The sequence below is a fragment of the Manis javanica genome, chromosome 1, assembly GCF_040802235.1.
Source record: "Manis javanica isolate MJ-LG chromosome 1, MJ_LKY, whole genome shotgun sequence".
In the NCBI taxonomy this organism is placed as follows: Eukaryota; Metazoa; Chordata; class Mammalia; order Pholidota; family Manidae; genus Manis; species Manis javanica.
In genome coordinates this window covers 144,293,595-144,310,948 of record NC_133156.1, presented here as the reverse complement: position 1 = coordinate 144,310,948, position 17,354 = coordinate 144,293,595, and the positions used below count along the sequence as shown (strand labels likewise).

The 17,354-nt window shown below is 41.2% G+C and overlaps 1 protein-coding gene across 4 annotated transcripts in view; it reads right to left on the bottom strand.

The window, feature by feature from the left end:
* SEMA5A (semaphorin 5A) overlaps nucleotides 1–17,354 on the bottom strand; it is a 439,431-nt gene that overhangs the window by 145,738 nt on the left and 276,339 nt on the right. For all 4 annotated transcript variants that reach the window (XM_037024956.2, XM_037024967.2, XM_073237934.1 and 1 more), the window contains exons 6-7: nucleotides 6,466–6,564; nucleotides 4,688–4,901 (exon numbers count right to left, since the gene is read on the bottom strand). In XM_037024956.2, coding sequence (XP_036880851.2) covers nucleotides 4,688–4,901; nucleotides 6,466–6,564 — 313 coding nt within the window. The remainder of the gene's footprint in view (nucleotides 1–4,687; nucleotides 4,902–6,465; nucleotides 6,565–17,354) is intronic.

Below are 17,354 nucleotides of genomic sequence, written 5' to 3'. Positions count from 1 at the left end.
GAGGAGGCCATGTAAACACTGAGGCGAAGACTGGGATGACGCGGCCATGGGCCAAGGAGTGTCTGGGCCATGAGAGCTGCAGGGGGCAGGGAAGGCCCCCCCCCCCCACTGCCAGGAGCTTTCAGGGAGGGCACGGCTCTGCCAGCCTCTTGATTTGGGACTTCTCCCCTTCAGGACTCTGAGAGAAAGTATTTCTGTTTTCTTAAGCCACCCAAGTTATGCTACTTTGTTCCAGAAACACTAGGGCACAAACACAGGCACTATCCAAAATGTCACTGATGGCATGGAAAGATAAAGCGGAGGTGGCTGGCGGGGCCTGCAGGGTGGGTAGGCGGATGCTGACATGCGCAGCCGAGATGTGCTAGCACTGCCATCCGGGCATCTCCAGGTTTGCCCGCACAACTTAACCAAGAGAAGTATGGGATGGTGCTACCTCCATGTGTAGACAAATTGTCCTACCTACAATTTAATCACAAGGAACAAATCTAAGCGTGAAAATTTTGCTGACATGTTTAATAGGTGTTACCCTCCAGGCCTCTCCTGCTGAGACAGTTCTCTTTTCTTAACACAAAAATGTTGGGAAAAACTGGAAAATGTCCAACACAAAGATGTGAGTTCTGTTTATCATTAATATGTGAGCAGCTGTTAGCTGAGGATAGCCTCCCAGGGGCTGAGTCCTGCTGACGCAGGGAGGCCCCCGGACGGAGCAGTGACGGGCAGGTCCTGAAGGCACTGGGAGGCCTGGGCACAGCCTCTGCAGGAAGGGAGGGCTGGGGGCCCAGGGGGCAGCCCAGAGGAGGCTGGCAGGTGTCAGTCACTCAGGATCCATACCCGAAACGTTCACCCATCATTCGCTCCATCAAGGACACTCAGTCACTGCCCACTGCCCGCGTCAGTCAGCATGTCAGGCTTCGGGGAGTTGACAGTAAGGACCTCCATTCATGCTCATGCCAGGCACTCTACACTGTCTCATTTTATTCCACAGCAGCTGGGTAGGCGTCTAGTTCACTCCAGTTTGCAGACGAGGATGCCGAGAGCTGGGAGACAAGCTAGTGGTGGAAGGGCTGAGCATGGTTGCACCCTCAGGTGGGCTCCCACCAGAGCGGCCACCCTCTACCCCAGGGCCCCATGCTGAGCATTAAAACCCACACACAGAGCACAGTCCTGGCCCCGGGGGGCACAGTACAGAGGGAGAAGAAATACAAAGGAGGGAGTGACAGGAAGAGAGGGAAAGGACAGGTGGACATGGTGCCCTGGATCCCCGAGAAGGGAGGGTGGGCAGGAGTCAAACAAGCCTTGGCAGAATACAGGACTTGTGAAGGATGCAAAGAAAGCAGGACGCTGGAGGGTGTGGGAAGGGGCAGAGGGAGAGAGGCAGGGAGATAAAGGTGGGGTCGGATGTGAGGCAACAGGCAAGGACATAGCAGGAGCCCCGGCTGCCCTGAGAGCTGACGACTGAGGTTGAATCCAGCCCCTGTCACAGGACACTCTGTCCCCACAGTGCTGGTTCCCGCAGACTTCCAGAATACTTCATTGTCAGCATGATAAAAGCAGAGACTTCACAAGAAAATCCAGATTTCTGACTTCTTTAGACAAACCTGGTGACCTGACCACTTTAGTCCAGCCCTGCAGAGGCCAAGGCGGCTCCCCACCCTTGAGGGAATGCCTGGGTGTTGGCCGCAGTCCCCATCACCCTAAGTGTCCCCCACCCTTTCTCTCATTTACATTTACCATGTGTGGGTGGCTTCATGCCTCTATATGCAACTAGGGGCTTTCTGAAGACTCGAAGAAGGATATGATGAGATTTGTACTGCAGAGAAATCAAGTACCAAAACTGTGCCTTTAATCAAAAGGTCCTGGGTTGTCCCTTCCCCCAAGGGGGAGCTGGGATGCAGAGGGAGCCTTGTGCCCCTCACTCAGCAGGTCATAATCTTACCAAGCCCGTTCCTAACTTACCAAGCAGCTGCAGGCCCCCCACACTCATTAAGCTCTGTCCAGAAAAATCCCAACTCTCAGATCTGTGTGTTGATTCATGTGTCTCAATTCTTAATCCAGTTGAAAACTCAGAACAATATAAGAGCATCATTTAATAGCACCCTAAAATCACAACAAGGAATAGGACCCTTCCTGGGTACCACAGAACTAAGGTTATTTTTTTCTGCTTGTTTGGGTTTATTTTGTGTGTGTGTAGCATTTAAGAGGAAGGAGGTCTAAGCATTCTGATAAGAAGATGTTGCAGGCCATGGCAATAAGGAAGGGATAGCCGATGTAGCAACCCCCTCAAGTAAAAGGCAAAATTACTCCAGAACACAGCAGAACTGACAAGGGCATCCGGTCAAAGAGCAGGTGGGACGCAGAGCAGAGATTCCAGTTAGGTCAGAGAGTGAACGTCCCTGTGGCAGGCTCAGCAGGAGGCAGAGCAGAGCTACACGGGGGTCAGAGGCCAGAATCTGTCCTGGATGAAGGATCAAAGAGAGCAGAAAACCAGGCCCAAGCAGGTAGAAATAGTATCTCAGGATATAAAAGAAGGAAGTGCCCCAACAGTACACAGGGGCCAGAGTGACACCCAGTCTGCCAAGAGCTTAGAATCCTGAGGCAGGTCCTGGGCCCTCCACCTGAGGAGGGCTGGCTGGCCTGTGGGCAGGAAGGGGTGGGCAGGGCTGCTGTCTACAGAAAGCAGGGCCACTTAGTGTCACGGGATCACAGTGACACTGAGGCCTGGGGGTTGCTCTACCATGTTTATCATGTTTATGTTGAACTTACCATCAATTTCTGTAGTTGTTGGATAATGTCATATATAAACAGCAGCACATTTTAGGCATCTAAAACATCACTCTTGGTGTTCAACAAATAATGACCTCATGCCTACCATGACTGCAGCAAGCCCTGACTTAGATCTTTCCCCGTCCCTACTGCATTGCCTGATGCACAAACGGAAAGGATTCTACACAGAGGGTTAATGGAATCTGACCACCTTATCAGCCAGAGGGTATGAATCACATGTAAAGAAAGAGCCAGAGTTTATAACTCAGGAGACAACATGAATTATATTTTTTCCAAGGTATTTTTTACCCACTTTGGGGAAAAAAAGAGATTGTGCTCCTAATTCCTTTATACTTTGCTTTTGACAAACCCTAATTATGATGCCTTTCATTGAGGGTGGGTTATTTTGATTGTAATCAGAAACGTTGTTTGGCCAGTAGAAACTAACACATGGATAGAAAGAAGACCTTTCAGCTCCACAGAAGAAAAAGACTCAGAACCAAGGGGGGACCTTCCAGAGCAAGTTGCTGGGTTCGACTGAAGCCAGCTCAGCAGAAACAATGTTAATGGAGGGAAGTGCGTTACTGCTTCAGTTTGGGAGGACAATTCTTTTGCCCTTTGGAGGCATGCAGAACCCTCAGCTTACTGGAGAAACCTGATGAAGATGTTCTCTCTTCTGCAAGGGAGTCTTTTAAAGGCCAACTGTGATGATGGGTTTGACCATGTTGTTCAGCAAAATACTTGTGCTTATATATACACATACACATAAATAGGCATAAGGAAAGGGTCCAAGCCAGTGGTTCTAAACCAGAGGAAATTTATTCCCCTCCAAGGGGCTATTTAGCAACTTCTGGAAACATTGTTTTATTGTCACATATGATGTTGGGGACATGGTATTATTGCATCTAGTGGATACAGGCCAGGGATACTGCTAACCATCCTATGATAATCAGGACACATCCTATGATAACAGGAATGTCAAAAACTTGTGCTGAGGTTGAGAAATTTTTCTCTACATAATTCACATGAACTTGGGAAAAGGCCAGGAAATCTTTCTAGAAGTTAAAAGTTTAAAATAGTAAATATTATAATTGCAGTTTCAAGATTTCACCTTTGTGCAAATAAACCCACTAAATAAAATAAATGCTCGAGGAAATGGATTGCACATATGGTTTGTGACTGCTGACGTGTGTGTGTATGTGTGGCCATGTTCACACATGAACATATACAGACGGCTGCATTTCAGCTGGCTTATCTTTGAACACCTCTCTTTGGGTGGTTGGCACCTTCTGATTGCTTAGTGACCAGCTGACCAATTTCTAGTCCAGGATTGAAGGGAAGTCTCCTTCAGGGAGTTTCTGGTTTCTTAAGAAGAAAAGGACTCAAGGAACGTGGTGCTACTTCCACTGGATATTGTCACATGTGGATGTAGGACCTGAAATTGCAGCTGCAACTCTACAGCCATAAGCACCTGAGGACCAAACTGACAGAACGTGAATAGTAAAGAGCAGCGGCAGGACTTGGGTCCTTTGCATTCATAGGCCACTGAAGTCAGAAACTCTGAAGATGCCTCCCCCAATCTTCTAGTTATATGACTTGATATTTTTTTTTAATTGGTCAAGTTATTTGCAGCAGCCTGTGGCCAAATTCTTTTCTACAGTGTCTGAAAATTTCAAGAAATACTAGAAATTTTCCTTTTTAGAAATAAGTAAGCTAATAAAGAATGCCCAAATCTACATTTGGTATCTTTAGTACCACATCTGATGCCCTTCCTCTTAGATGTACAAAACAAGTTACATCTTGATTTCTCTAGAAAGTGAAGAAAATTTTCTTTCACAAGTATGACGGTTTGCTTTGGAGCAGAGAAGTAACCAGGCATCACAGACCAGTGAGACGGGAACCTGGCGGTGGCTGAAAGGCTTACCATTGAGCCATTTGGAGTTGTACTGTGCTGTGCGAAGAGGAGGTAAGAGGCCCAGACTCCGGTAAATGGCAGGATCGCGACCTGGGAAATCCATGGCTGTGGCAGCATAGAGCTCCCCACTGGCCGTAAGGAGAGCTGTGGAATTGTGCTGGGGACTGTAGGGACAGCGTGCCATGCCGCTGATCTGATCATGGATCTCGGTCAGGTTACTCAGCTAAGGTGAGGACAAGAAAGAGGAAACCAATTAACCCTTATGAAGATCCTTTAACAGTGTTACTGGACTATGTCCACCTGAGTTGTAAATGAAGCACATGCAATAAGCTCCCTGGGGCTCATGATAAGACATGATAGACTTCTACACAACAGACTTACCTCACCCTGTGGTCATGGTTAGAGAACCCACCATTCAATCAATCTCTCTCATCATCCCTTTATATTTCCTGAAACTAGTGCCACTGAATACTCACAATATACTAAGATTGCTGTATATGGCTTCTATTTATAATGCATGGCCAATATAGATTTTTCCAGCTTTATAAAGAAAAACAGCTTTGATAGTTACAGAAATATAAACCACAGTAAAGGTTATATGTAATTTTATCAATATAAGTTAATCAAAGTATTATGAATAGCCTGAAACTGTGTTCACAGATAAGGAAGCATGTGCGGCTAGTTAGCATCATGTAACCCAAATTTCCAAAACTTTGTTTTTCAGAGGACATTTTGCTGTCCTGAAGGCATCTGGTGTGAAGACAGCTTCTCAAACTGGATTCCCAAGCAGTCACTGAATCAGAAAAGCTCTTTGGGTGGTAGGGGCTTTGCTTCACTCTTACCTGAGAGGTAACAGAGCAGATGGGTGAGCCATTAAGCTCAGCTACACTGCATGTTTTACTGTTAGATGTGTGGCCCCAGAGGAATTTCCTGAACCCCTCAGGCCCCAGACTCTTCTTCCATGAAATGGGGATCCAGAGGATGATGACCACACGGTGGTGTGAGGATCAAACTGCTGAGTGGATGTAAGGTGCTTAGAACAGGGTGTGGTTTCTAGGGACCTCTCTGAACTTCTCTTATTTTCAATAACCATCAATTTGAAAACAGTGAGCATTAAAGCAGATGACAAATTCAAGGTTCTGACAGACTCTGCATAACCAGGAAATTAACATAATGGTATTTCTTTGCTATGTTCCCTGAGGAAGATCAAAAATTAGTATCTCAAATTAGAAAGATTACATGTGTGCTCTGATATCCTGCTGTTCTATGGGTGTGAGACCGGGATGCGAAAATCCCTCTATCAACAATGGCAGGTTAAAAGGAGAAGGAGGCTGGGTTATACCTTGACTTTGCCTAGAGTTCCATTTGTTTAATTTTTTCACATGCTTTTTATCCTATTTGTAAATTATATTCTCTTCATTTGAATTGGGGATTTTAGGCTATTTTAATGTGTAACAGTCTCCCTACAATAAAGAAGAATAAGAAAAAGGAATATATGGAGGATTGGTGTTTAGGATCACTGGTGGGGAAAAATCTGGTAGAAATAATTCAGAAACATACTTAAATTTAATTAAACATGCCGTAATTATTTCCAGCTCTTTATATCATGACAGTGTGATTAGTAATAAATCAATACAGCAAATACTTCTTCCATTTGACAAAAGATGTTTTCTTCAATGAAAAGGCAACTCCTTAGAAAATAGGAACACATGTAAATCAAGGGTTTTAATGGAGTGTTTGGATTTTCCCGGTATTATATTCTGTCAAGGCTCAATAGAATGCCGTACCGTGCGGTTGGTGCACATGGGTGTGAAAGCATTGGTTCCACAGGTGAATAGCCGGTCGCCACCCACCAACAGCACACGGATGTAGTTCTGACATTCCTCCTGGAAAGAGTCACAAGAAACATATTAACAAGGTTCGAGTACAAGAGGAGTAGTGAATCTGAATACATTTTGTCTGGGTAATAAATTAAATGTAAATTGACTACTAAAAAAACAGAAACAAAATAAATAAACCTTCTCAGATAATGACCAAAAAAACACAACAAAACTGGTAAGTAATCTGACTTCTTCTATCTGGACACTTGTTCAATAGCAGATGTCTATGCAGATAAATGTATGTTCAACTAACATTTCAAACATGTTTTCTTTTAATGAATATGGTTTCATTTAGAACTGTTATTGATATCAGTGCAAACCCTAAACTGCCTTTAACATGTTTTAGGAGAAAAAAATAAAAGGAAACTATTAGCTGCTGCTCACAAAACAGTGTCTTAGAAAACTTCCCCAGAACTTTGAAAAAAGGTTAGGAATGCTTCTTCTCCAAATGCGAGGGCCACATGTGAAACTCTGTATACAAATTGGAACAAATTTTACATAAAGTTCTCAAACTGCATTACATACACAGTGAGACTCTATAAACATCTGGGTTATTGATGGGCAAGTAAAAATATAACTAATAAGGAAAGGATGTCTGGAACATGTGGGAAGAAACCCCATGCAGAGAGATGACCCAGAGTTGAGTATTTTTTTGTGGCTGTAATGCATTTATAGAAAATCTGGGGCATGGTCATAGTAGCGCATAGTCTTTTGAGATAGAAAGCCCTTCATTCATTCAGTGAGCATTTACTAGTAGATACTCTTTGGTAGGCACTGTGCCAGAGGTCACAATCTAGGCACATGGAAGAAAACTAAAACACAGGGCCATGACTACTATGGAGTTCACAGAAGAACAGCATATTACTAACTCCAGAAAGAGGGGGAAAGGGGAGATGTAGGAAAGCTTCCCAGAAGAGGTGACACCTAAGATTAAGTTTCAAAGGAAGAAGAGAATTTAGTGAGTTTTCTAGGTGGAGCTGTCACCTGACACTCAGAGGATTTTACTGAGAAAAGAAAGTAAAAACATTCCAGACATAGGGAATGGAAAACATGGTGCTTTCATTCTGTACAGAACAAGTAACACATGAGCTGGGGAGACATGGGCCAGGTGTGTCAGGCTGGTGAATTTGAACTTTACCCGGAACATGAAGGGACTCATTTTATGTTTTTACTGCATGAAGTTTTGACTTGATCCAATATTTATTGTTGAGTCAATCAGAACCAATGGGGAAGCTAAACTGGAAAGAGACTATAGTGGGGAGACAAGTAAAGAAAGCACTTCCATAATTCAGTCCCCCATCATTTACTGCCTGGACCAGGTGGCAGGTGTGAAAGGACAAAGCCAGAATCCAGCAAATCAACAGGACATGGTGACTGACCAACCAACTAAAGAAGATTTGGTGGATGACTCAACAGTATGAATTACCCACTGTCCCAAATCAGGAAGATCTAGATTTAACAGCACAGCAATGCTCTGTTTGACTTGACCAAATGAATGCAATCTCCATAAAACACTGATTTTGCCACATAGCTCATTCCGCCACATTGCCTGGTCATGAAGATGAAAAGAGCTAAGTTGTTTGAATTTGCTTTCTAAATTTAAAGTAAAATATCAAGGGTAGACAATTCTAATATTATTACTAGCAATAATGATATAAAAAGAATTAAGAATGAGTATAAACAGTGTCCAGTAAATGTAACTGGGGAGGTGGACCATATGGTGGGCTTTGTTTCATTCTGTTCTGTTTTGTTTTTACAACTGGAGAAAGGAGTGTCCTAAAGAGAAAGAACAAAACAAGACTTCAAAGAGCCACATCATTCTCCCTTCCTAGGCTTGAAGCACAGAATACAGGAGGGGCACTGAGAAGCCACCACCTCTGGGAACAGAGGGCACAGGAATTTGCAAAAACAGGATCAAGGAAAAGGTAAAAGCATGAAACCTAAGCATGTCTGAGGGGACTCCAAAAAGACAGTGGAGAATACAGGCCGAGAGGGCTTGATGCCTTTAACATATGAAATATGTACAATAATGACACTATAATAAAGAATGAGATGAAAATTTACAAACCCTGGAGAGAGATGGGGATTTTGTTTTCTGTTGCTGCTTATAAAACTCTATCAAGAGTGAATCAATATGTAGAAGAACTTTTTTGTTGTTGTTGTTTTGAAAGCAAGAGACTGCCATAAGGTAGAAATATGTTATAGGTAGTTATAGAACCATGAACACCATCAAGGTTAAGTTATTCCAAAACAATGATCCCAACTGGAAAGATGTAATCTCGTGGGGGAATTCTACAGGCCTGGGGAAGAGAAAGCACATGCCTTTAATCAGTGATAGGAAAGCAAACAATCAAGATAACACATGTGGTATTTATTTGATCTCCCAAAAGACAGACAAGTGAAAATAGGACAGTAGGTCGTTGACATGAAGGCCCATCACAAATTTGATGAAGAACTGTAAAGATGGTTAGGGACAGGGAATGTGATAACCAGGATGCAGATGTGTGCCAGAGAGGCAGAGCAGATCCAACCAGTAATTCAACAAATCTTGGAAGAAAGTAAATCAGGAGGAACATGCTATTATTTCAACCAGAACACAGAATCTTTTTAAAGTCTTTTCTGGTAATCAAGACCACATGAGAATATGTGTCTCTACTGTTGAAGAAGTCACGTGCCCATTGGGTTCCCCTAGCTCAGTGAGTACATAGGGAAGGGAGGAGGCAAATGTCAGGAACCAGGATGATCAGATATAGAAGCCTGGACAGTCCTCTTCTAAAAGGATGGAGGACAGACCCTGCCCTATGGAACCTAGGGTTGATTACAATAAATGGGAACCAAGGAGGGTAATGTTGTAGAAGAGCCCAGTAGAGCAAAGCTGGATGAAACATGGTGGGGAGAGGGGTCTGCCTTGTTACCGATGAGGTTAGGGTGAGGGATGTTCACTCAGCGTGTCATAGGAGAGAAACCTTTGTAGGTAGTGGCAGCTTTTGTTTCTATTTAATAGTCAAGAGCTGAACTCCTTCAGTCCAAGTCTGGCTCAGCTCATCTCTGAGCCTTTCTGTTCTCCCTTAGAAATTCCCTCATGACATAATAAAAATCAGAGCAGAAACAAATGAAATAGAGAATAATAAAACAATAGGGAAAAAGTTAATGAAACCAAGAGCTTGTTCTTTAAGAAGATAAACAAAACAAACACCTAGCAGACTTATCAAAAAAAGAGAGAAAGAGAGAATATACAAATAAACAAAATCAAAAAAGAAAAGCATAAGTTACAATTGACACCACAATACACCAAGAATTATTAGAGAATTTTATGAAAAATTGTATGCCAATAAATTGGAAAACCTAGAAGAAATGGACAAATTTCCAGAAAAGTACAATCATCCAAGACCAAAACAGGAAGAAACAGAAAATCTAAACAGACCAGTAATGAAATTACCAGTAACAAAACCAATTTGGTAATCAAAAAACTCCCAACAAACAAAAGTCCATAACAGATGGCTTCACAGTTGAATTTTACCAAACATTTAAAGGAGAGCTAATACCCATCCTTAAAGCATTCCGAAAAGTAGAAGAGAGAATACTTCCAAACCCACTCTATGAGACCAGCACCACTCTAATACCAAAACCAGATAAAGATACAAGAAAATTACAGACCATTATCCATGATGAACATAGATGCAAAAATCCTCAACAAAATATTAGCAAACTGACTCCAAAAATACATCAAAAAGATAATCCATCATGACCAAGTGGAATTTATTCCAGGGATTCAAGAATGGTACATTTGTAAATCAATCAACATTACACACTACATTAACAAAAAAAGATAAAAACCATATGATTATCTCAATAGATATTAAAAAAGCACTTGACAAAATTCAATATCCATTCATGATAAAAGTTCGCAACAAAATGGGCACAGAGTGTCCATGCCTCAACATAATAAAGGTCATATGACAAAACCACAGCTGACATCATACTCAATGATAAAAACCTGAAAGCTTTTCCTCTAAGATCAGGAAAAAGACAAGGATGTCCACATTCACTACTTTTATTCAACACAGTCCTGGAGGTCCTAGCCAAGGCAATCACACAAGGTAGAGATACAAAAGGCATCCAAATTGATAAGGAAGAAGTTAAAGTGTCACTATTTTCAGATAACATATTATACATAGAAAACCATAAAAACTTAGAATAACCGGATTCAGCAAAGTTGTAGGATACAAAACTGATATACAGAATTCTGTTACATTCCTATACACTAATAATGAATTAGCAGAAAGAAAAATCAGGAAAGCAATTCCATTTATGATTGCATCAAAAAAAGTAAAATGCCTAAGAATGAAACTAACAAAAGAGGTGAAAGACCTGTACTCTGAAAACTATAAGACACTGATGAAAGAAATTGAAGTAGACACAAATCAATAGAAATCTAACCCATGCTCATGGATAGGAAGAATTACTATTGTCAAAATCGCCATCCTGCCCAAAGCAATTTACAGACTCAATGCAATCCTTATCAAAATACCAATGGCATTTTTTCAGTGAAATGGAGCAAATAATTCTAAAATTGTTATGGAACCGCAAAAGAACAAATAGCCAAAGCTTTCTTGAGAAAGAAGAACAAAGCCAGGAGTATTATGCTCCCTAATTTCAAGCTATACTGCAAAGCTATAGTAATCAAAACAGTATGACACTGGCACAAGAACAGACCCATAAATAAGTGGAAAAGAATAGAGAGCCCAGAAATAAACCCTTGCCTATATGTTCAATTAATATGCTATAAAGGAGCCACAAATACACAATGGAGGAAAGACAGTCTCTTCAATAAATGGCATTGGGAAAACTAGACAGCTACATGCAAGAGAATGAAACTGGATTACTGTCTAACTCCATATATACAAGTAAACTCTAAATAGATTAAGGACCTAAATATAAGACATAAAGCCATAAAACTCTTGGAAGAAAACATAGGCAAATGTCTCCTGAACATAAGCATGAGCAGTTTTTTTCTGGATATCTCTCTCAGGGCAAGGGAAACAAATGCAAAAATAAACAAGTGGGACTACATCAACTAAAAAGCTTCTGTAAAGAAAAGGACACCATCAACAAAACAAAAGGGCAGCCTATAGTATATCCATAAATGATATGGGGGTTAACATCCAAAATATATAAAGAATTCATATGACTTAATACTGAAAAAAAACAAAAACAAAAAAACGTGATTAAAAAACGAGCAGAGGACCTGAGTAGACATTTTTCCAAAGAAGAAATACAGATGGCCAACAGGCACATGAAAAGATGTTCCACATCACTGATCATTGGGAAAATGTAAATCAAAACCACACTGAGATATCACCTCACCAGTTAGAATGGCCAGTACCCTAAAGACAAGAAATAACAAAGTATTAGCAAGGATGTAGAGAAAAGGAAACCCTCCTACACAGTTGGTGAGAATGTAAATTGGGGCAGCCACTGTGGAAAGCAGTATGGAGCTTCCTCAACAAACCAAAAATAGGAATGCCACGTGACCTAATAACTCCACTTCTAGGAATTTACCCCAAGAAAACAAAATCTCTGATTCAAAAAGATATATGCACCCTTATGTTTACTGCCACATTATTTTACAATGGAAAAGATATGGAAGCAACCAAAGTGTTCATCACTAGATGAATGGATAAAGAAGCTGTGGTTCATATACATAATAAATATTACTTAGTCATAAGAAAGAGATCCTACCATTTGCAACAGCATGAATGGATCTAGAGGGTATTATGCTAAATGAAATAAGCCAGATGGAAAAAGACAAATATCATATGACTTCACTTACTTGTGGAATGTAAAACAAAACAAAACAAAATGAACAAAATAGCAATAGACTCATAGACACTGAGAAGTAACTGCTTGTTATCATGAAGAAGAGGTTGGGGTGTATGGGTGGGAGGGGTGAAGGGGACAAAAGGGCACAAAGTGTCAATTATAATATAAATTAGTCATGGGATGTAGGTGCAGCATGGAGAATATAATCAATAGTTATACAAAACCTTTCTATGTTGACAGATAGTATAGTAACTGTACTTGTTGGGGTGAGGATTTAGTAATTTGTGAAACTGTTGAATCACTGTGTGACATCCTTGAAACCGGTGTAATACTGTATATCAATTATATTCAATAAAAAAATGACTAAAAAGTTCCCTCATGTTTAATTCACAAACTGCTTCAACTGACTCTAGAAGCAGACTGGATGTCAATCCTAAACAAATAAATATATTGAAAATAATAACATTTAAAAAAAAAAGAGATTGGGGCAAGTTCATACAAAACAACATTTAAGAAAGAAATGGAAGAAAGCGGAGGTACTTGGTATTGGGGCAGAAGATAAATTTAGGAATGAGTTCAAGGTGAAAAGGAAAGCGATGGCCTGTGGACCAGGCTTTGCAATAATTAGTCTCCTGGTGCAGAAATCTTGTGGTAAACTGCTTTGGTCAGTCTCTGCTACAAACGGGGCCTTTTCATAGGTTATCTGAACTTGCTAGGTTTGAGTTCCCTTTTCTCATCCAAGACTTTTTTTCTTTTATCCCATTTCTGTCCCTTAAAAATGGCTTGAGGGGACTTAATGAATTTTGGTTTTCCAACAAATCACAGTGCTCATTTCCAAGGCCACCAGCAGCCTGCCCCTCACAGCTTCTAATGTCAATGAGAGCCATCTATCTGCATTTTGATAATCCACTCGAACATTAAAACAATCCATGTGTACCTGTGATCACAACTGCGGGCGGACCTGCCCTTGACTTCCAAGCAATTCTTGGTTGAATTGATAGCTGAGAGGCATAGTTGCTGACTCACTGAAAAAGGTTTTAGATGGAGACTGGCCAATACCCACTTGGTCTCAAGGACATACCACCTGGCCCCACAAGAGGAAACAACATATTTTAGAACCTTTTTCTTAATGAATTAACTAGTTTTGCCTTACGGCATTTCACCTTTTTTTTCTTTTTCCCAAAGGGTATGGTTCTGCTTGAAGAAAGATTGTAACTGCATGGAGAGATGATCTGCACACAGGGTAGATGTCTTAGCAACACCCAGCCCATTCCCCCACCTATCAACTTTACAGAGGGGAATGAGGACCAGGACCTGACAGCCTTTATGTTCATCAAAGCCTCCCACTGAAAGCAATGAGTCTTTTCTTAATGATGCATTACCTCTGTGAGCATCCAAATTGCAGAAGAGCAGTTCACATTGTGCCAACCAAAGCCACGATTCCAATCAGATATAAATATATATATGGTGGATAATGTATGAAACATGCATGTAAGACATACATGTGTATTACATATACACATATGTACAGTCATACTATGAAAGTATATAAATATATAGAAATACCATTATATATATATGTATATACAAATACATATACATATAGATGTATACATTTATAATATATATAAATGTATGCATATATGAATGTTAAAATTTATATTGTGTGTCATGTAATACAAATGTACTAATAAATTTAAATGTACCTATTATATATCTATTTACATAATGTGATTATGTTCAAGTTCAGCTGACTCCCTGGGAACCTTGTTTGGACACTTCAATTTAAAAATAACAAAATTTGGTGCACATAATGTACACAGATGTTAGGATCTAAGAATCCTCAATTTTTGAAGCAATTATACCAAATAAAGGAAGGTCTATACATTGCCGCACGCATTGTTTAACTCATGGCTTTCCAAATACTGGCCCTTCAGGTGAACATGTCATCCCTTATGCTACCAGGTTCCCAGGCAGGATGGCATCCTGTTTTCCTCTCTTGATCACTTGGCATTCACCTCTTTACATGTACAACTGGCCACCTTGGGGAGCCGGGTCATAGGGTACAGCAGGAAGAACAATACACAGAGCCCTGGATTCTAATCTAAACTCTCCCACTATTTAGTAAAATAATTCTAGGAACTTGGTGTTAAAAATACTGAAATGAGATCACGAACAAAAAACTTTTGGAAATTACAAAGTGCAACATTTCTGCATAAAGCAGCTCTTTCATCCTTGAGAAACAGTCCTTTGTAACAGTCCTAAAGGTCGTGGTGGGAAGGCCTCTCTTTGGCTCAGACATAATAACTCCAAACAGAGAGGAACTCTGGTGAGATCACAAGAGAATTGACCATTTATGTTTAAAATAATATTTGTGTAAAAGTTAGTTCTCAAAGCTGATTTCCATAATGGTATTTTAAATAGAACTGAACCCATCTGATTTTATTATAAAAAGTTTATAATGCATCCAGAGAGATTTTCCCTCTCCTTTTAATACATGGAATGTTTAAGCCAATGCAGGCAAAGTCACCCCTACCTCCAAATGAGGTGAACATGTTATAAATAAAACAGAATTCAAACCCATGAACACCTGGAAGCCTCTGTACCTCCCTCTTTTCTAAACAGGCCTAAAGCAAAGGTCCAGCTACATTTTCTTGATCCTGATTCCCTGAATTGTCATTTTTAATGGACTTCACATGAAATGATGCCTATGTCGGTCCCAGCAACACCAAGGAAAGGAGGAAATGTGTCATCTTTCTTCTGCTGGCTGGCTCTGCAGCCAGCTAAGGAATGTTCTCCTCAGAGAAGGGCGTGGGCACAGGCAGTCCCACCCCGGCAGGCCCAGGCCCATCCACGCTTAGCATTCTTGACACTGCAGTAAAATGCATGGTGTGGGGCCACACAGACCACTCTTCTTAGCGCAGGGGAAAATGAGTTCAATCAGAATAGCTGGCATTTTTCTCATTTTTGAGATGTCAGATTTTGCATTATTTCAGGGAGAAGGGGAACTTTGGACTCCTGTGTGAGTTTTCATAATACTACTGCACAAACTATAGAACAGTAGAATTCTCATTTCTAAGCTCATGAGTCCCACTCCCCCAAATAGATGTTACATTTTGCAGCCACCCCCCTTATCCTTGGGGGATACATTCCAAGACTTTTGGTGAATGCCTAAAACTGTGGATAGTACCAGATGCTAGAGATAACATGAATTCTCCTATACATGTGTACCCATGGTAACATTTAATTTATAAATTAGGCACAGTAAGAGAGTGACAATAATAATAAAATACAACAATGATAAGACACTATAACAAGTTATGCAAATGTGGTCTCTCATCTCTGTCAGTTTCAGAGTATCTTATTGTGCTGTCCTCAGCCTTCTGGTGAGGATGTGAGATGATTAAATGCCCGTGTGATGAGATGAAGTGAGGTGAGCGTCCTAGGCACTGTGATGTGGTGTAAGGCTGCCAGCGACCTTCTGACAGTAGGTCCGAAGGGGGATGGTGAGCTTCCAGACCGAGGTGGACCGTGGGTAACTGTGGGAAGGGGGGAATCTGGAAGCTAAAGTGACTCTGTGAAGATGTTTTCCTGATTTGGCCCCTTGAGTCATCAGAACAGGGAAGTTTGGGTTGTCTGAATTCTGAGGTTGGGGGCTAGCCTGTGGGCAGGCGGTGCGGGGTCAGTCTGCTCCTGTCCACGGGGGCTGCCTTTAGTCCCTTCCCCTCTGTGGCCCAGGAACTGGGCTCTGGCTTTCACCTCATGGCTCCTGCATCCAGTGCCATTTTAAGGAAGCAACAAAGAAGCTAAATGAGAAAAGGAAGCTATAAAGGAGGAAAGGAGGGTAAAGAGCCCAACATCCCTCTGCCCTCATGCCCACGGCCCAGCCCTGCAGGGCTGCTAAGGCAGACACCTCTGTAAACCGATCACTGAGTACTGCAAGCATGTGAACTTCCACTGCACGTGATTCAGCTATGACACCAAATTCTATCTCAGCCCAGAACAGGTTGTTCAAAATGGGATGCGAGCTTATCAATATACTTAGTGCCATGTAAAAGAACACGTGATTTCTTTCTCAGAGTACTGACACTTGACATTCATCTTCATCTCTCCTAACATAGTCTTAAAAAAAAATTCCATCCATGAATGCAGTTTGAATCAATTTATAATTACTGAGATTTGCCACTGTTGTTAGCATTAAAACTAGAAACATGTGGAACTTAAAGGTATGAATTTATTCAACAATGTTTGTTTCACTCAATTTTTTTTTCTGTTGAAGGAAGTTCAACTGAGCGTAGTAATGATTGGTCCCCTCTGTGAATCAAGGGGGTATTACCTACTGGGCATTAAAGATGGCCTTTCCCAATTGTTCTCTGACTTTTACTTGTTTAATTTCTAAGCACCAAATACCCAATGATAACAGCTTAAGGGAAAACATGGGCAGAAGCAAGTTTTCCTTCTAAGTAATATTCACCTACTAGTAAAATTGGTACCACACCAATTCTTTTAAAATTATTGACTCAGACTATTAGCAAGAGAAACCCTGGCTGAATGTTTTCCTTTAATTAATATACAAGGAACTCAAGGGAATTTATGTCCATAGAGGGGAAGGGAATTGCTATTTTTTTTTAATTAAAAGTCCGTGATATAAATACATGTGGTCTAGGAAAAACATGGAAGTGCCCTTAGAAAGAACAAGACTTAAAACTGGACCATGTCGAAGTTGCCAATACATTGACATTTGGGGAAATAAAGAGGGATTCTCAAGCAGGTCAGTATCTGGGGACATCGTTGGTTATTTTTGTGATGATGGGATGAGAGGGATTAGTGGCATCTATTGGGGAAAGGCCAGGGACATTACTAAACAACTGACCACAGACAGGACAAACCCTGTAACACTGTGCTCTGCCCCAAACATCACGAGTGCTAAGGGCGAGACCCCCTGAGGTAAAGCCCACCGCCCATGTGCGTAG